Here is a 19,879-nt window from a genome sequence, read left to right as displayed (position 1 = left end):
ATCGCCGGAGGAGAGGTTTCACGATGGAGGTGGATGGGGGAGAAATGGGAAGCGAGCCCTAAATTGACCTCGAGCCGGCATACATACCGAAATTGCGAGCGGCTTATGGGCCTCCCCTAAACAATTTACGGACCAAGCCCTTTTTAGCAGACCTGCTCGAGCCATCTTTTTGAACCATCCCATAAAAAGGCCGGAAAAATGCACTTCACCAGGCAGTGCTAGAGATACTCTAAGCATATATGCTTTTCCTGCTGGCAGCCGCATGCTCGTCGTCCACCAGGCAGTGGCCCTCGGTTTGGTTTGGTTTCCTTTGTTTCCTTTTTCTTTTCTCCCAAGACAAGAAAGTAGCAGCCTCCAGTTTTCAGAAAGAAGAAAGTTTAGAACCCCCTCTCAATATCATAAAATGTGATGTAACTTTCTCCCTGATTTTTTCTCCATGAGATGGTACTTATAGCGTTGAATTAGGGCGAACGGAGGCTCGAGGGGCACACAAGCTCACAGGCCGTGCCCTGGGGGGTGGCACCCCCTGAGCTCGTGGCTCCTGGGTGGCTCCCCTCCAGTAGTTCTCTTTGTGATATATTTTTATATATCCGGGAATAATCTTCATAAAATTTCAGCTTAATCCGAGAACTTTTATTTCTATACAAAAATAAAACCATGGCGATTTTGCTGAAAATAACGTCAGTTCGGGTTAGTTCCTTTCAAATCATGCAAATTAGAGTCCAAATCAAGAGCAAATGTGTTTGAAAAAAGTAGATACGTTTGGGACATATCAATTATGATAAGTAATTGACCGAAACCAAAGTGCATTGGAGTACAAAGCCATGCAATTTTGGCGGTAAGTTTATACCAACAAACCAATAAGAAGCCATTCACTTTGTCATATTGTTGGTTGAAATTGAATGAGAAAACAAAGTGGCAAACTGTCGTTGAGGAGCTCCACAATAGCACCGAAAAGTTCAAGAAAAATGATGGCACTAGATCCAATCAATCTGTTGCATTGGATGATAGGGGCAGACGTACAATCCATCATGCCAAAGAGGGAACCAACAGTGATGGGAAACGAGAGGGAGAAGAAGAGGATTAAACGTGATGGTGCGACAAGCAAAATGTTCACCACATGGACGGGCATTTTTCTGCCAAGCAAGTGAAGGAGGAGAGGCACAAGTTCTTCATAGATGTGCAAGGAGAGATGATGGAGTTTGATGGGGAAGGGGTAAAAGAGAAGTTGAACATTGAGAGGGAGAACATAGGCTTGAAGAAATAAGAGACATATGCAAAATGGGAGCTCGAAAAGGAGGCGACATTGCAAGGATTGTGCTTAAGAGAGAGAAAGGCTTGCGAGAAAAATGGAGGAGCCATGGATCATGTTGTAGGACACTAGCCTCTTGGATGATGAATGCAACAAGTGGTTGATTGATCAACCCTGAAGAAGAGGATCGACGAGTGCAACAAGGGAGGTGTTTGATTCATTCTTGTATCGCCTATCTATTTTTGTTGGCACGTAATGAATTTTTCAATTATTGTTTATTTAGTTTTTGTCAAATTGAGGATGAATTTTTGATAATATGGTGGAGGTGCATGTATTTTATGAATATGGGAAGTGTGGTCGTCCTAAAGGGAAAATGAAAAGCTGTCTAACGTTGTTTCTGGGTTTATTTCATCGCGTTCGAAGACATTTAGGGGTCGAATTTGCCCGGTCATATTTAAGATGCCCTCATGACTCCTTGCAGAATGAGAGGGTTCAGATTATTGATGAGAATTCTTATTTGAACAATAAGTAGTGAAGTTCAACGACCAGAAGGATAAGGTGGTCGCCGAGATGGATGAGCTGAAGAAGGACATACAGCTCCTGAAGGACGAGAGGATGCAACTAAAGATGGTGAAAGTCCATTACAAAAGGAGGGGCAAAGCAATAGGAACAAGTTACGTGAGATGAAGTTAATTCTTCGAGAGAGATGTAATGATATGCAGGTAGTTTCGAGATATTGTGATTGAAGTTTATCACTTTTGCTACTAGCTAGTATAGTACTGTTTGTGCAGTTATCACTAGAAGTACTAACCTTTTGTGAAGATCTATGTAAGTTAAATGGCTCCATATATACTAGGTTTAAATTGTTGGGTATAATTTTTTTATTAGCAAAAAATCTAATTGTTGGCGTTGGCACACACTTAACGCCATAGCTAATACGGACATATTGTTGGCATTGGACACATGGCACACCATCAGTACTAACAATACTGCTGACGCTTTTGCCAACGCCACCAGTAAAAATATTCACTAGCGCAATAGTGGTGGCGTTGGAGCCCTACGCTAGCAGGGGCAATTTTGGCACACCATAGTTAGGTTTTTCTGCACTAGTGCATATTCATGTAGGATGAAATAATGCTAAACATGATTAATGTTGGTCAAGAGGCTATGCATTTTGACTTGAGGGGTACCAATTACTCTTTGTTTGAAGCCAGGCAAATATCACACACTAAAAAGAAGGTAGCCAAGCAAGAGGCTCGACATTCCATAAGCTTTGAAGATGTGTTGGTTGTTGGATCTTGGTTGGCCACAAGCATGGATCCAATATGTGAAACCGAGCAAAAGGGCGTGAAATATTGGAAAAAGACAAAAACTCTACCATGAGCAGCAACACTAGTGAAGCCACACCCTATCCATACCGACCACAATAAGGGCTCTCCAACATATATGATCCACCGCCCAAGACAAGGTTAGCAAGTTTGTTGTTTATGATAAGTAATTGGCTGGTGTTGTTTATGATAAGTAATTGGCTGGAACCAAAGTGCACTGGAGTACAAAGCCATGCAATTTTGGCGGCGAGTTTGTACCAACAAACCAAGAAGAAGCCATTCACTTTGTCATATTGTTGGTTGAAATTAAATGACAAAACAAAGTGGCAAATCATCGTTGAGGAGCTCCAAAATAGCACCAAAAAAGTTGAAGAAAAACGATGGCACTAGCTCCAATCAATCTATTGCATTCGATGACAGGGGCAGATGTACAATCCACCATGCCAAAGTGGGAATCAACAGTGATGGGAAACGAGAGGGAGAAGAAGAGGGTTGCACGTGATGGTGCAGCAAGCAAAATGTTCGCCACATGGATGGCATTTTTCTGCCAAGAAGGTGAAGAAGGAGGATAGGCACAAGTTCTTCATAGATGTGCAAGGAGAGATGATGGAGTTTGACCGAGAAAGTGTAAAATAGAAGTTGAACATTGGGAGGGAGAACATAGACTTGAAGAAACAAGAAACATATGCAAAATGGGAGTTCGGAAAGTAGGCGACATTGCAAGGATTGAGCTTAAGGGAGAGAAAGGCTTGCGAGAGAAATGGAGGAGCTAGGGATCATGTTGCAGGACACTAGCCTCTTGGATGATGAAGGCAACAAGTGGTTGATTGATCAACCTAAAGAAGAGGATCGGCGAGTGCAACAATGGAGGTGTTTGATTCATTCTTGTATCGCCTATCTATTTCTGTTGGCACGTTAATCAATTTTTGAATTATGGTTTATTTTGTTTTTGTCGAATTGAGGATGAATTTTTGATATATGGTGGACATGCATGTATTTGTACGAATATAAGAAGTGTGGTTGTCCGAAAGGACAAATGAAAAGCTGGCTGACGCCGTTTTGTGGGTTTATTTCGTCGCGTCCGAAGGCATTTAGGGGTCGAATTTGTTCGGTCATATTGAAGATGCTCTCATGACGCTTGAACAAGCCCTCAACGTGATTTTCAGTCTGACTCCTATGCTCCTAGCCCAGCCGCCTCCTTCCCAATTAGGGTTTCTTTGCCGCCGTCGGCCTGCCTCCTCATTTTTACATGTGTCTTTGAGATTTGCTAGGGTCCGTGTCCTGTACAGGAAAGCGAGACGGCAACGCTTCCCAGAAGATGTAATAAGGTTCTCCCCGCCTAGCCCACATTCTGGTGGTGCGTCTAGCATCGCCGGTGGTCGTGTCGAGGTGTGTCTCCGGCAGATCTGTCCTCGATGGATTTTGGTCGGATCTGTTCGTCGGTCGTCTACGTTCGTGTGTCTTCGGTTTGAGCCTTCCGATCTACGCTACTCTTCATCGACGACGATTTGCCGTTCTGATGCGCCGGTCATACGAGCCTTTAGCACGACGACTTCCCGACTGTTTACTACTCCCTCCGTCCGGAAAAGTTTGTCCCTCAAATTGATGTATCTAGCACGAATTTAGTGCTAGATACATCCATTTAAGGAACAAGCATTGGACAAGTTTTTTCGGACGGAGGGAGTATAACAGGTTTTGCCCGGCTCCTGCGAGGGAGGAGTGATGTCGATGGGGCGCCTACGGCTCGCTTCATGCTTGCCGCAGTCGCCGGGTGGTCTACGGATCTGGATGTAGTTTTTATTATTTATTTATGGTGTTCCTTGCACCCACGTGATTGAAGATAGATTTTTTTTTAAAGAGAAAAGAAGGCGTCAACGGTGACACGCCCAAAAAACATCCACACGTGACGTGTCTGCAGAAAGCCGACGACGCGACGCAGCCGGTACATGGCTCGCATCGCCCACCTCCCGGGGGCGGTGGCAGGCAGCAGCAGCAGCCCCTGGTTTGGTTTGGTTTCCTCCTCTTTTTCCTGTTCCTTTTCTCCCAAGACGAGAAAGTAGCAGCCTCTCTTCTCTTGGTGTCCGTATCGATTTTTAAACCTTTCTTTTTTCAAGGACTGTTGGCCAGCCGTTCTCTGGCAGGCGGGCCCCGCAAATACGGCGCGGACACGACCCCACGCCCACGCCCACGCCCACGCCCACGCCTGTTATATTACACACCCTCCTCCTCCTCCGCCTCTCTCTCTCTCTCCGCTTCTATTCTCTTCCTGCCAGGCTCCGTCCGTCCGCCACCGATCCGTCATCCCCTCTGCGCCCCCTTCTCCGGCAGCCGCCGCCCGCCCGCCGTCGACATCCCCCAGGGGTACGTACCTACCGCGATCTGGATCAATTGCTCCTCTTTTGTTTCTTCCTCTCCAATCCAATCCCATCCATCCAATTTCTTTTCTTTTTTGTTGGGACTAAACTGAGCTTATCCTCCGCCTCAATTCCGCCAGGTCCGCCCGGCCCTCCGCCGCATCGGCCATGGCGTCGCCGGCGCTCATCTCCGACACCGACCAGTGGAAGGCCCTCCAGGTGCGTCTCCCTTCCGCCCCTCACCCGCGGCTTTCGATTCGATTCGATTGGCAGCCTCTCACCGTGTGTGCGTGTGTTTCCTGACCGCAGGCGCACGTCGGCGCGATCCACAAGACGCACCTGCGCGACCTCATGACGGACGCCGATCGATGCAAGGCAATGACAGCGTAAGGCCCCTCCCTCCCCCCTTCGTTTGTTTCACAATCTTCTTGCGCCATCTCTTCCGCGTGGCTCATGTGCCGATGGCTCGATTGGATTTGGTAGCGAATTCGAGGGCGTCTTCCTGGACTACTCGAGGCAGCAGGCCACCACGGAGACCGTCGACAAGCTCTTCAAGCTGGCAGAGGTCAACACTTGTTCGATTAAATTCTTTTTTTCGTGTGTGTCTTTGTAAGCGGCGAGAGTAATTTTTGGATGTACTGGATTTACTATTATTGCAGGCTGCAAAGCTCAAGGAGAAGATTGACAAGATGTTTAAAGGCGAAAAGGTCGGTGTCGCCCTCTGTAACCCTTCTTCAGTTTTATATCACAATCACATGTGCTTATTCGGCATCTGCTTAGTTATCTGTAGATGTCAATTCAGACAAATAATAATTCTGGGGAAAACAATTAGAGGTCATGACCACTTTTGTATTTAAATCTGTCCAGTACATACATGACATATCATTTGGAATTCTCTCTCTTAAAAAAAATCATTTGGAACGGATGGGATACATGTCTCAGTTGACTTGAATGATTTGTCTTTCAGATAAATACCACGGAGAACAGATCAGTGCTCCATGTGGCTTTGAGAGCTCCAAGAGATGCAGTCATAAACAGTGACGGTGTGAACGTGGTCCCCGAAGTTTGGGCTGTTAAGGATAAAATCAAGCAGTTTTCAGAGACTTTCAGGAGTGGCTCATGGGTAAATCTTGAAACAAATTTCTTAACTTTGCAAATGTAGCAGAAACAGTAAAGATTAATAATCGCTTCTTCTTGGAATGCAGGTTGGGGCAACCGGGAAACCGTTGACAAATGTTGTCTCAGTTGGAATTGGTGGCAGCTTCCTTGGACCTCTGTTTGTGCATACGGCTCTCCAGACTGGTAAACAATCATGTTATCCACTCCTTTAGGTGTTCTATAAATTGAAGATTATTTACTGCCAGATTTGATCTGATATGCCATGAAATTGTTACTAATTTTCAGACCCAGAAGCAGCAGAATCTGCCAAAGGCCGACAACTGAGATTGTAAGTGTGTACTTGGGCATCTCTCTGTTTTTCTTTTGCTGGGGCCTGTCATAATTGTTATGCTGACACTTCCTATAGATCTAAAAAAAAATATTAAATGTGATCGAGCGGCTATGTTTTTGACTTTCTGTACCATTCATGAATCTTTCTAGTTGTGCCTTCTTGAATATATTGTGATTGAGTGGCTATATTTTTCACTTCTCATTCATGCAACCAGTGTGCTTTTCATCTAATAATATGTGCTCAATTGTGGTTATGCTGCAGTCTTGCAAATGTTGATCCGGTTGATGTTGCACGGAGCATCAAAGATTTAGACCCTGCAACCACTCTTGGTAATCATCATGTTTCACTAGTATTAACTCAGCGCAGATACTCTCTCTGTTTCTACAAATATCATCAGAAGTTCTGATCGTTCTCGTCAAACAAATGTGCAGTTGTGGTTGTCTCAAAGACCTTCACGACAGCTGAAACAATGTTAAATGCTCGAACTATCAAGGAGTGGATTGTCTCTTCTCTTGGGTTAGTCTGTTTATAATACCTTAAACATCTTATGCCCTGCTGTGAACCCTCATTGTTCAGTGATTGATGTGAAATTTGTTAATTCAGACCTCAGGCTGTTTCCAAACACATGATTGCTGTCAGTACTAATCTTAAGGTACTTTTCGACCTTTCAGTTTTCCAGCCAATTTTCACATGATCATATTTAGTTTTCACATATTCGTTGTGTTTTCCATGTTTAAGTGTAACATCTTTGTCTATGTTGTTAGAGCATTCCCCATGCCATATTCTTCGTCAAGAACGCTGATCCTAATGTGATAAATTCTTAACTGTACCTTTTTCTGTTAAAAAAGCTTGTCAAGGAGTTCGGAATTGACCCTAACAACGCCTTTGCATTCTGGGACTGGGTTGGCGGCCGCTATAGTGGTGAGAACTGTTCTTTTCATTAAAGTTACTAATATATCTTATGTTCTGCATCATAACTTTAGTCGAATATTGCAGTTTGCAGTGCTGTCGGTGTTCTGCCCTTATCTCTTCAGTATGGATTTCCAATTGTTCAGAAGTATGTTATCTTAACCTATATTTGCACCCTGAAGTGAAATTCATGTTTTGGTAGTCAGGATAGAAATATAAAGGACAGTAGTTGTTTCAATTTTAAAACATCGGTTCAATTCCATGACTGTCAAACGAGTTTGTGCCTTAGTGGATGGGGAATCATGGCAGTAACCAATTCTAAGAAAAGTAACCTCAGAGATGCCCATCTCACTTGTCTGGTCAACAAGTGAGTACCATGACCCATTGGCCTGGTGTCATTGCCTAAATTCTATCAAGCTGTTCTTACTTAAGATAAATTCCAAATCTTCAATGCTCTTCGCCTCATTAGAAAATAAGAAGTTTCCCTTAAGAATTATCTCTGCTTAAATTAGGATGATCTTTTGCTGTTTCAGACTAGAGCAAGTACTTCACATATGCATAATCATTCATGACAGCTGTCACAGTGTTAGGGGTGCTTTACAATAAGGATACTACACATCTGTGTTCATCGCCATTGACCAATCCTTGTGGGTATAAAAAAGATACGGAGATATTTCTGATGAGAAAAAAAAAGAACTGGACCTGATACTTTTTCCGGCAACATTTATCAAGACAGCTGCACTATTCTTTCATAGTATTATGGAAAAAAAATTAAGACGTGATATTTTTGTGTTAATCACAAGTAGAAATCGAAAGATAGGATAAGTTAATTCTGCTGGAACACTATGAGCATCTACTGCTTGGAGGATCTTGAATAGTTTAGTACTCAAGCATCCAAAGTAAACAAATGTTAGATGATTTTAACTCTGGGACAACTTATCCAGGTAACATAAAGCCATAACCCACACTTAACTAGAAAGGTCAAACTCCTGCCCTCGTCATTTCAAGGTTAGACTTGGTGGGTTTTAGGATCAAGTTCCTCGAAGCCCCAAACAGGGTTTAAGTAAAAAAAAAAAGATATGCATTTAACATTTTTACCATCAAAATGTGAATGACAAAGCCAATGCCAAAGTCTGGAAATTTTCATTCGCATTGTAAACAGAGATGATAATTGATCCTGCTCTGGTTTCTTTTCTTTCTGAAGATTTCTGGAGGGTGCTTCCAGCATTGACAACCACTTCCACACATCTTCATTTGAGAAAAATATACCTGTAAGTGAGTTGTTTATAGGGATCAGTGATGTCAACCATTAAGCATTTTTGTAACAGGGTCTTCCGTTTCTGTGTAGGTACTCCTTGGTTTGTTGAGTGTGTGGAATGTTTCATTTCTTGGATATCCGGCTAGGGTGAGCTACTCAGTCCCATTGTCTTGTTATTTCCTATTACAATCTATACCTAATTCTCCATCTAAGTACTTCAATTTTCTCTAATTATTGTTTCTAGGCAATATTGCCATACTCTCAAGCACTTGAGAAACTAGCACCACATATTCAGCAGGTAACATTACTAGCTTTGCTTTTAACAGCTGACATCTTGGAGATTCTCTTTTGTTCTTAATTTTAACATATGCATATTTATGTTGTAAAGCTTAGCATGGAGAGTAATGGAAAGGGTGTCTCCATTGATGGTGTTCGACTTCCATATGAGGCTGGTGAAATTGATTTTGGTGAACCTGGAACAAACGGGCAACACAGCTTCTATCAATTAATCCATCAGGTAAATATACTAGTTTCACATTCGCTAGTAATGTTGCCAACTGCTGTAGCGGTTTGCGATTTATGTTACCTTAATTACTTCAACTGTTAAAGTATCAAATTTGATAATGCCATATGGATTAGGATTTCATATGCTCACAGTTACCTTAATGATTTATGTATGTTACATTTTGGCACCTCTTACATATGTCTCTTGTCTACTTGATTACTTTCATGTGTTATAAGTTCTACTAGCAACAATATATTTCAATGGATATGCACCTTTGTTGATAATGGTTGTACCTACACTTCCAGGGAAGAGTTATTCCTTGTGATTTTATTGGTGTCATAAAAAGCCAGCAGCCTGTTTACTTGAAAGGTATGCCATTGAAACATCTCTTTTGGAATTGAAAAGATGCAGCATGTTAGGCTTGTGGTTCTTCAAAATGCCCTTTCAAACAGTTCTATGGTGCATTTTTATCAGGGGAAACGGTTAGCAATCATGATGAGTTGATGTCCAATTTCTTTGCTCAGCCTGACGCACTTGCTTATGGAAAGGTAAATAGCTCAACAGCATTTTGGAGAACATGCTTTTTATGAACTGTTTTGGTTTCTTATTAGAGTTGACTTCATCTTTTCAGACTCCTGAACAATTACGCAGCGAGAAAGTTCCCGAAAATCTTATCTCTCACAAGGTGATGATTATTCACTTATCTCTAACATGGTTATTCCAATGCATCAAGCTTGTCGCCATAATGTTGCCTTTCTGACGGAGCATTCTTTTGTCGTTTTGGTGTCTTCAGACTTTTCAGGGCAACCGGCCATCACTGAGTTTCTTGCTGTCTTCATTATCTGCCTATGAGATTGGACAGGTATGCAGATAATATTCTCTGTACTCATCTGAAGTTGCAAGCTGTTCAAACCTGAATTCAGTATAGTACATCCTCTTCTTTTTCAGTGGCAAGATTCTGATTATGTTGTATGAATCATGCATCATTTAAAAACAATAACATAAGATTAGGATTTTGCTGTTCACAATGGGTTCTAATCATGGTTGTGTTGATTGGTCTCTTTCCCTGATTAAATATTAGAACTTAAGAAAGCAAACTTAAGATGACCTGGTATCTGTTGGGCAGATTCTGCTGGTGGAAGCTGCACATGTTTTCCACCACAAACTTTGCGCTGCCCCCTCATTTTTGTTCCACCTTCATGAAGCCTATGTCATAGATTATTTCATAAGATTTGGATTAGCAATCCTGTCACTATGCACTCTCTTCTTCTATTTGCCCTTTCCAAGATTGCACTGTGCTGTCAAAATCCTCTTGTCACTGTTTTTATAAATGTACTAATACAGTTTGTACCTTTCAGCTTTTATCCATCTATGAGCACCGGATCGCAGTTCAGGGTTTCATATGGGGAATCAACTCGTTTGACCAGTGGGGAGTGGAGCTGGGCAAGGTCTGTGCATGATATATTCACTTCCTCCAATATTTCCATTTTTCATTCAGTAGCATAGTCTTTGTGCTCCATTTGGCTCGTCGCTTAACTTCATCTAAACCTGTGATCTATCTATGGAACTTGTTGTTTCAGTCACTGGCTTCTACAGTGAGGAAACAGTTGCATGCATCACGCATGGAAGGAAAGCCCGTCGAGGGCTTCAACCCCAGCAGCGCAAGTTTGCTCACACGGTTTCTTGCGGTATGCCCTTTTGCTTGTTCTGCCATGTTATGTCATCTATTACCAACGTCCCAAATTAGTTGTCTTAGATTTGTCTAGATACAGATGTACCTAACACTAAAACGTGTCTAGATACATTCGTATCTAGGCAAATCCCGATAAGACCATGAAATGCTCTTCGATCACTCTGGGAATTAATTGTTCTTACACCGGAGTTCATTATTTTTGTTTTTGTAGGTTAAACCATCAACCCCATATGACACAACAGTGCTTCCAAAAGTGTAAGCCGAGGGAGGTTTAGTAGTCCTAAAAAAAGAAGTGTAACCTGAGGTTGAGACTGATAATCGACAAGCTATGTTGAGCTTGTGGCATAACAAGTTTTCTTCCTTCTTTCTTGCGACTTGTTACAACCAGTCTGGTTGTACTGTAATTTTGAAGTTCCTCTTGCTTCAGCTTGGAGAAAGACAAGTAAACTATGACGAAATAATGAAATAAATATATCGACTCGTGACACCAAAAGTGGGAAGCATTGAGTATGAATGGTTTTCTTTTCTCTATATGTCTTTTAGTGCCGTTACGGTCACGCGATCAACATACGATGTTGAGGGCCGTGGCATCCGCCTGTGCTGTTGCGCTTCTTGCATAGCAATGTTGCATAATTTTCCCTTCTTTCTTGTACGGCTTGCAAGCGATCTTTATAGTTGTGTAAATGTAAACGTGGATGTTTTTGCATGCTTGACGCCCATACATAACGGGACTTGGTCTGCAGCAAAGACTTGAATCAGACACTTTTCCTAGATCCGCCGCATTATTTGGCGAGGTGCGGTAACATCAAACTGAACAACGTTTACAGTTATGATGACGTCGAGGCACATTTTTCTCCCACCTCTGCGGAAGGCTTAGGCGTAGGGTTATCCACGGAAATGTGGAAGCGCATCACAGCAGCCCCAACAGATCCATAGGAGCAAGTCTTTTTATGCACGGTTAGCTTGGACAAGATGGCGAGTAACGCCTTCTATTTGATCTATAGTGTTGTGCTGTTATTTGTTGTTAAGCTCTCACCACTCTTGAGAAAAGATGACCACAGACAATATGATGCATGCAATCAAACATGGTGCGATAGCATCTCGAGCACTAGATGCCATGCAATGCAAACGCGGGTAGCCTAGCCAAGAGGGGCCTGGCTCGCAACTTGATGTGTGGACGACTGGATTCCTGCCACACAACTCAAATGTGTGTGTATATGACACATACCCATGCTATGTCTATTATTAGCAGCTGCAACATAAAAAACCTTTCGGAGATACTTTGAGATAATGTGATTGATATCGTCCAATGACCAAATTACCTTAACCAAGAAGTCATATTCTTGTGTGCAATAATAGTTTTAAATATGCCCTATACATCACTCTATTCTATGGTGTCTAGATATACTGGCACATTTCCTCCCAGATATCAAAAGAAAAAGAAAAAAAATGTTGCTTATAGTCCAGTTCTCCTATTATTCTGACCTTTTTCTGCCACAACTAAACACACAGAAAGAAACCCTGCAGTGCCAATGATATACTATGAGAATAACTAACAAACACACACTCATAATTTTGATTTGTTTCAGCAAACAAGTTGGGTTCAATGCAGGTTGGGCCAGGCTAGAATCCTGATTATATGACCGATGTGACAAAAAAAATTGCATTACAAAGTGTGGCAGGCGGCAGCAGAGCTGGAAAAACCAGTAAATGTGAAAAAGACCGCAAACCAATCACCCTATGAACCTGCTACATTACACACCCTTCGACCTTATTCAGGAAGAGCAGCATAGTTAATCAACATCTTGGACTCATTAAACAAAAAAGGGACTAGTTTCATTGTGCGCAGAATATGCTTATATTATGAGTTCCTTCCCGATTGCCACAACAAACGGCAGAGTCACCAGCAGGACAGTCCCCTAATTAAGTAGCCTTTGCTGCCGCGGCCTCCTCCTCTTTCATCTTCTTATCCCATCTACGTTTCTGAAGAAAGAAACACAGACAAATCAGGATTAATCATCACCACAGTGATCACAACCATTTAGCCTTGAAGCATACTCTTGACTAAGCAACGCTTGAGTAAGAACTCAAGTAAACTGGCAGCATAGCTTTTGAGAAAAAAAACACATATTTTCACAAACCGAGCCATTACTAATTTATCATATCCATGTTTGATGAAGAAACGAACTAGAAGTAGCAACTATCCAGGAATTTAATTATCAGCACAGATATTTATTTCCAGCGCTCCATCACCATCCTAGCAGCCTAACCAGAATAGGTTGCGCTCATCTTACAAGCAAGCTTATTGGGCTTTCCATATCGTTGCACAAAACCTACAGCGCAAACTCTTGTGAAGTCACAAGACCAGGAAGCAACCTCTTTATAGAGATGTCCGTAATGATGAATTAGTCTGTTTTGAATGGTATGCCAGCGACCGAAGGCTTGCACCCAAGAGGCCTTATACTGCAGCCTCCGTATCTAATGCCGAGATAGGATGCAATCGGGGCTTAGATTGTCCATGAGTAGGTTCCTAGATACTATATCATTGCACTGGTTGGTTTGAAATCCCTTGTGCCTAACCTCTTGTCACTCATCTATGCAAGGAAGGTCCGCTGCAGTGCACATGACTCCAGATATGGCTCTGCTTAGAGGTGATTAAGCATTGATAACAAAAACGCCGATAATTTTCGATATACAGACCTACTCCGAGCCATAAACAGCACACCCAAGCTACTGATTTCGACGATTAGAAGAACACTGCAATGTGTGGGGCACTGGATGGCAAATGGGAACAGCAGGAAGCACAAGAGGAAGGATGAGGCGAACCTTGTAGTCGAGGAGCATCTGGGGCATCTTCTTCATCAGCTCAACGGTGTTGGCACGCCTGCGGAAACAAACCAAATCAGTCAGGCATCGATCGAGGAGAGCAGAGCAGATGGCGGGGAGGGAAATGGGGGGCGGGGCTTCTCATTACTTCTCGGCGGCGATGCGGTCGACCTTGTGGCCCTTGCGCTTGGTGCGCATCTCGCCGCGGGGCGGGTCGTAGGCCCAGTCCTCGCCGGCGAGGAGCACCTCCTTGCGGAGCCGCGCGCGCTGCCGCCCGCTGATCCCCAGCGGCTTCCACGCCCCGAGCTCCCAGTACCCCCACACCCCCTTGCTCAGCTCCCCCTTGTACTTGGCCAGCTTCTCCTTCCACGGGTACCCCTCCGCCCACCTCGCCGCCGTCGCCGCCGCCATCTTCCCCCCCGTCATCCTCCTGATCGCTCTGCTGCTCTGCTCTGCTCCACGTCGGCGGCGGCGGCTTCCCTAAGCTGCTAGGGTAAGAGAAGAGAAGAGATCAATCTCCCGTCGGGCCGGGCCGTCCCCTGATGGGCCGAACCGCGCGTTCGATGGAAGGCCCGTATCAGCCCGGCCCAGTATAAACCTTGCCGTCTCGTCTCGCCCTCTCTTCCTCTCCCCACTCTTTCTTTCTCAACGAAAAACCTCGCCGCCGCCGCCGCCGCCGCCATGGTGCTCGCCCGCAAGAAGCTGAAGCAGAAGCTCCACACCCTTCTCCCCGGCGGGGGCGCCGAGGGGGAGGCTGCCGCAGAGGCGAGGAAGATAAAGGTGCGGCTGGTGGCCTCCAAGCGGCCCCGGCCCAAGCGCCCGGGGCCTCGCCCTCCCCGGACCAATAGTGCCAAGAACAAGAAGGCGTCTCCGGAGAAATCACCCGCTCCGGCGGTGGACGCGGAGGACCGGGAGAAGAAGTCGGAGGAGGGCCTGGAGGAGCCGCAGCCGGCGGTGGACGTTGCGGCCCTGGAGGAGCCGGCCGTGGGGGGCGAGGCGGACCCTGTGTCGAAGGCGGAGCTGGAGCGACGGAGGAAGGAGAGGAGGAAGGAGGAGAAGGAGAAGAGGAAGAAGAAGAAGGAGAAGATGCGGGCGAGGAAGTTGGCGGAGGCGGCCGCGGCCGCGAAGAAGAAGTCCGACGGAGAGCCGGGAGAGCTGGACCCGGAAGCGGACGGTGCTGACGACCTGGATGAGCTGGTGGTGGTGGACGAGGCGGCCCTGGCGCAGAAGGCGGAGGTGGAGCGGCGGAGGGAGGAGAGGAGGAAGGAGAAGAAGGAGAAGAGGAGGGTCAGGAGGATGATGGAGGCGGAGGCGGCGGCGAACAAGAAGTCCGACGATGAGGCGGAGAAGCAGGACGTGGAAGCGTCCGGCGCTGCTATGGCCGTGCCAGACGATAGGTGAGTTAACGCTCCCAATGGTTGGTGCTTTTGTGTTAGAATACCTCATTTGTTGTTAGGTTCATGCCATGTAAGTAGGTAATGTGTTGATCTCTATATATGTTAAGATGCTGTTGCTGCAAAGGGAAAATCGGAGATAGTTGCATATCACGTTGGTAGAGGTGAGCTCAGAGGAGCTGCATAGTCATATAGGCGATGGATCATTGTAATTGCTCTAGTGAGGCTTGGATTGTTTAGTTTTATCATTCAGAAGCAGTCATAACATTGTAAATGTCTTCATCCATCTAGTTTGGTAGCTTTATCATGTTGGTAGAGCTGTAGCACGTAAGCAACTATCTGGTTATCTAGTTTGGTTTTGATACGAGAAAAACACCTTTTGCTTGCCTTCCATGCTGGAAGGTAACACTTCATTTTGTAAAGTGACACTTTAATTGCTTTCTAGGGTTGTTTTTTGGCATGCTGAATCTCAATGAGGTGTAAGACTGGTGTTTACCTGTTCTGGTCCTTGTATTAACATTCCTTATGTCATGTTTTTTGTACTTGTTTCAGTGAACACAATCTAGACGCCACAAAGGTGGAAGGAGAGGCGAAGGAAATTAAGTCAGAAGAGGTGAAGAAAATTAAGTCAGAAGAGGCTGGCCAGGCAGGTGTATCAGACAACCCAATTGTGTCGCAAGATAGGTGAGTTAAAGCTGTAATGGATACATGTTCTGGTTCTTGAGTACCCCCTTTCTCGTTACATAGGTACGAGGACTGAAGATATTACAGAATAGAGGCATTAAGACAAGACACTGGTTCTGCAAATAATTAGAGGGATTAAATAACATAGTGAGTTAGTCACTTAGAATAGTATAGCAGGGTGGGCTTTTTTTTGCAAATTTGGAGTTGCTTGGACTTGGATTGTCTACCTTTCCTGTTGACTCAAATGGTGCAATAACTCTACAGTACATCAGAAATTGTTTGCTCATCAGACTTTGTTGTGCGCTTTTTTCTTCCACGAAAAAACTGTTCGGTCTGGAAGTTCCTTTGTGAAATGATATGGCAGTTTTATTGCTTTCTGGTTGTATGTTTATTGAATTGGTAAGGAGTGCAGTAGACAGGGTGGAGGTCAGGTTCTTACAGGATGTTGGCAGCTGTTTAATATTTTGCTTCCTTGTTTCAGTGAGCAAAGTACAAAGAAGGTGTATGTTGGTGGCATCCCGTACTACTCATCTGAGGATGACATTAGAAGTTTCTTTGAAGGATGTGGCAGTATCACTGCGCTGGACTGCATGACTTTTCCTGACACCGGGAAGTTCAGGGGTATTGCCATTCTCACTTTCAAGGTCAGCTTTGAAACGCCGTATCCTTTGTTCTAGTCTTGCGTTCCTGTTCGTGTAGGCATGTTTAATTCACAAGTATATTGAACAGCCTAAGGCATCTAATACCTCCGTCCTGGTTTATTGGTCCCCTTAGTATTTTATGCCAAATTTTGATCATGGATTTAATTAACAAAATGTTAATGCATGTCACAAAATATACATCCAAATAGTGTACTGCATGTTTAAGGTTTGATGGCACTGGCGTTTGATTCAACTAACTGTGTATGTAAGGCAGTCTGATTTGTTCACTGTTTTGGTGTAGAAACTGTTGGTTTTATTTCCAAAACCTCTAGGGCATTCATCTTTAAGGTCTTTTGGTGGTAAGTGGTGGTGTACCCTTATGTCTTATCTTACTACAACTTTTGAGCAGAACTCTTATCGACCATTTAATTTTTTGTAATCCATTGGAGTTGGCTCGATACCAACATAAGATGCTCTTAATCTGCTTGGTAGCGCACATGATTCGTCAGCAGCATGTTTCAGTCATTGTCATTGTTTGGAAGATGTGCCTGTAGCTTGAATTTTGTGGTACAACTTTATCTACAATTTAGTTTCATTTTAGTCAATTGGAGTCATCTTGTACCACCAGAAGAGCTCTTAATCTGTTATCATGAGTCATGAGTAATTCACATGGCTCATCAGCAGCATGCTTTCAGAGTTGTTTGGAAGTTGGAGCCTGACAGACTTTTCTTGTGCAGACTGACGCCGCCGCAAAAAGGGCATTGGCTCTTGATGGTGCAGATATGTAAGCACATCTCCTTAATGTTACCCCTGGTTTATTTCAGTTGTGATTCATAAGTAACAGCATTTTTGTTAAACAATCACAGGGGAGGATTCCTTTTGAAAGTCCAGCCTTACAAGGCTAACCGTGAAAAGGTCAAATCTAACCATGAGAAGGAAGATTTTGCACCACAGATGATAGAGGGATACAATAGGACATATGTTGGAAACCTAGCTTGGGACGTAACAGAGGATGACCTGAGGAAGTTCTTTTCTGATTGCAAGATCTCATCCATCCGTTTTGGGACAGACAAGGAGACAGGTGAATTCAAAGGCTTCGCGCATGTTGATTTTTCTGATAGCACATCTCTTGCTATTGCTCTGAAGCTTGACCAGAACGTGATTAAGGGGAGACCAGCCAGAATCAGATGTGCTGTTCCAAAGAAAGAAAACCAGAAACCAAATGACAGTGCAGCAACTTCAGATTCATCAAAGAACAGCATCCGTACATGTTATGAATGTGGCACTCCTGGCCATCTCTCTTTTGCTTGCCCTAATAAGAAGGTTTCTGAAGTCATATCCAGTGAAAATAAGGATAGTACTGATTCAGCTGAAGCATTGTCGAAGAAGAGACGCACGTGTTATGAATGTGGCGTTCCTGGCCATATATCGTCAGCTTGCCCCAACAAAAAGGCTTCTGAAGTCATAGCTGATGAAACTAAGGCCAATATTGACTCAGCCACAACAGCATCGAAGAAGAGACGGACATGCTATGAATGTGGCATTCCTGGTCATCTGTCATCTGCTTGCCCAAATAAAAGTGCTCCTGAAGTCATAGCTGATGAAAATAAGGCCAATACTGACTCTGCCACAACAGCGTCGAAGAAGAGACGGACATGCTATGAATGTGGCATTCCTGGTCATCTATCATCTGCTTGCCCAAATAAAAGTGCTCCTGAAGTCATAGCTGATGAAAATAAGGCCAATACTGAATCTGCCTCAACAGCGTCGAAGAAGAGACGGACATGCTATGAATGTGGCGTCTCCGGTCATCTCTCGTCAGCTTGCCCCAACAAAAAGGCCACTGAGATTAATCCAGAGGAAGCAGCTAAACCTGCTGGTGGCTCAAGTATGGAACCTTCAGCTGTTTCTGGTGAAAATAAACCTAGTGACGACACAAGCTCTGCGCCTCCAAAGAAAAAGAAGAGAAGGACGTGCTATGAATGCGGCATAGCTGGTCATCTCTCGTCAGAATGCCCCAACAAGGCCAAATGATCACGGTGGACCAGTTACTTTTTGATAGGTACTGCCCCTTCGTTCGAGCCGCACCAAGAATTTTCTTCTCTGAAGGAGAGGAAATGATTCAATAGGATGATCACGAGACATTTTACAGAGCAATCTTGTATGGCAGTAGACACGTGTTGTATCTTCCATTTACCCTCATCAAATTTTGACTGTGTCATTCTTTTTTGCATGGAAAAGTTTGGCTACGTGATGAAATTAGGCAGATTCCACTACTCAATCTGTGTGCACTGTATTTGCTATTATAGCTTATTTATACCAGGAACAAATCGTAGTATCCGAAATCTTTTGTTTCAACCATTATTTTTGCCTGTGCTAACTAACATTTGGTTTGAAGATACATCTGAAAAAATTAATAGAGATAGAATTGGCTTGTCAACTCAAATGGAGAACCAAACAAAAAATATAAGAATGTGAGATCTTACAAATCATTTTTTTTTCGAATGTTGGCAAAAGCTTTGCCAAATTCATTGATCAGGGGGAGAGTACAAGTACAGAAAGGCCAAACGGCAAGCACCAGAAAAACAAACAAATAGGTGCAAAAGGAAAAGAGGAAGAGAAGCAATCTACTCAGCCCGGATCAAAAGGAATGCCGGCTCCGGCCATGTTCCAAAGATGAATCTCCTCTGCAATCTTGCGCACTAGGACAGTTTTGGGCATCAGCTCTTTCTGGAACAGGCGTCTGTTCCGCTCTCGCCACACCTCCCAGGAGACGAGATGCACGAGCGACAAGGCGCCCTTTTTTTTCCCTGTCGATGCTTTTTGGACACAAGTATGCATCCAAAGCTTGACAGTGGTGCAATCAGACCAGGTGGATGGCTTGAGTGATGGGAGCCTACAAATTGGAGTTGGTAGGCCGATCTAGCAGAGTAGGCACCATCGGCCGAGGGGCGCCAAGTGATTCTGTCCTGCTGCCCGGGGCGTAGGTCGGCCTCATCCAGCAAGGCAGCCAGTTTTACGAGTTCTGGCGTCATATGTTCTGTAAGTCCTCTCGCCAAATCCGAGAGCCACGACTCCCCAGTCATCGCCTCCTTAACAGTCCTGTTTTTGCGAACCGATATTTGATATAGTGTTGGGGCGATTGTCCGTTCAGCCATCTGTCGTGCCAAAAGCTCGTCAGAGCGCCATCCCCAAGCGCTATGTTGGTGGCCATGGAGAAGAGCGCTCTTTCAGTGTCATTACACGGCAATGGACCCTGCACCCAAGGTCTAGACGGCTCCTGCCAAGCCATCCACAGCCACCTTAGCCGGAGAGCCATGCCAAACTTCCTGAAGCCAATAACTCCCAGACCACCCAAATGCTTCGGTCGACATATAAGGTTCCATGCAACTCTACATTGGCCACCATTACAAACCTTCTCACCGTTCCAGAGCCAAGCACGACAGAGCTGAATCATGCGCTTGATGGCCCAGGTTGGCAGCCAGTGCACCGTCATCATGTAAATTACGAGGGCCGTGAGGTTTGATTTGAGGAGCACGAGGCGACCGCTCTTGGCCATGAGTCCACCCCTCCAGAAGGATAATT

At 44.5% G+C, this 19,879-nt stretch overlaps 3 protein-coding genes across 3 annotated transcripts; 2 read left to right on the top strand and 1 right to left on the bottom strand.

Moving 5' to 3' along the window:
- Positions 1–4,686: 4,686 nt before the first annotated feature.
- LOC780596 (glucose-6-phosphate isomerase, cytosolic) lies at positions 4,687–11,242 on the top strand. Its single transcript, XM_044527544.1, has 24 exons — positions 4,687–4,941; positions 5,075–5,153; positions 5,244–5,320; positions 5,418–5,499; positions 5,594–5,641; positions 5,902–6,057; positions 6,140–6,236; positions 6,339–6,381; positions 6,646–6,713; positions 6,816–6,900; positions 6,988–7,036; positions 7,233–7,305; positions 7,381–7,441; positions 8,498–8,564; positions 8,642–8,698; positions 8,796–8,849; positions 8,940–9,068; positions 9,362–9,425; positions 9,531–9,604; positions 9,688–9,741; positions 9,850–9,918; positions 10,415–10,504; positions 10,637–10,744; positions 10,961–11,242. The coding sequence occupies exons 2-24, from the start codon at positions 5,103–5,105 to the stop codon at positions 11,006–11,008; spliced, it is 1,704 nt and encodes a 567-aa protein (XP_044383479.1). The 5' UTR covers positions 4,687–4,941; positions 5,075–5,102; the 3' UTR covers positions 11,009–11,242.
- Positions 11,243–12,362: 1,120 nt separating this feature from the next.
- Positions 12,363–14,039, bottom strand: LOC123105456 (uncharacterized). The gene is made up of 3 exons (XM_044527535.1): positions 13,724–14,039; positions 13,576–13,633; positions 12,363–12,732 (listed from the first exon to the last, which is right to left on the bottom strand). The coding sequence occupies exons 1-3, from the start codon at positions 13,999–14,001 to the stop codon at positions 12,673–12,675; spliced, it is 396 nt and encodes a 131-aa protein (XP_044383470.1). The 5' UTR covers positions 14,002–14,039; the 3' UTR covers positions 12,363–12,672.
- A 137-nt stretch (positions 14,040–14,176) lies between these two features.
- LOC123105448 (phragmoplastin interacting protein 1) lies at positions 14,177–18,655 on the top strand. The gene is made up of 5 exons (XM_044527524.1): positions 14,177–14,972; positions 15,522–15,653; positions 16,135–16,297; positions 17,032–17,078; positions 17,161–18,655. Exons 1-5 carry the CDS (start codon positions 14,257–14,259, stop codon positions 18,326–18,328), a joined length of 2,226 nt encoding a protein of 741 aa, XP_044383459.1. The 5' UTR covers positions 14,177–14,256; the 3' UTR covers positions 18,329–18,655.
- The last annotated feature ends 1,224 nt before the right edge of the window (positions 18,656–19,879 follow it).

Source organism: Triticum aestivum, chromosome 1B (genome assembly GCF_018294505.1).
Source record: "Triticum aestivum cultivar Chinese Spring chromosome 1B, IWGSC CS RefSeq v2.1, whole genome shotgun sequence".
In the NCBI taxonomy this organism is placed as follows: domain Eukaryota; kingdom Viridiplantae; phylum Streptophyta; class Magnoliopsida; order Poales; family Poaceae; genus Triticum; species Triticum aestivum.
This window is presented reverse-complemented; position numbering and strand designations above follow the sequence as displayed.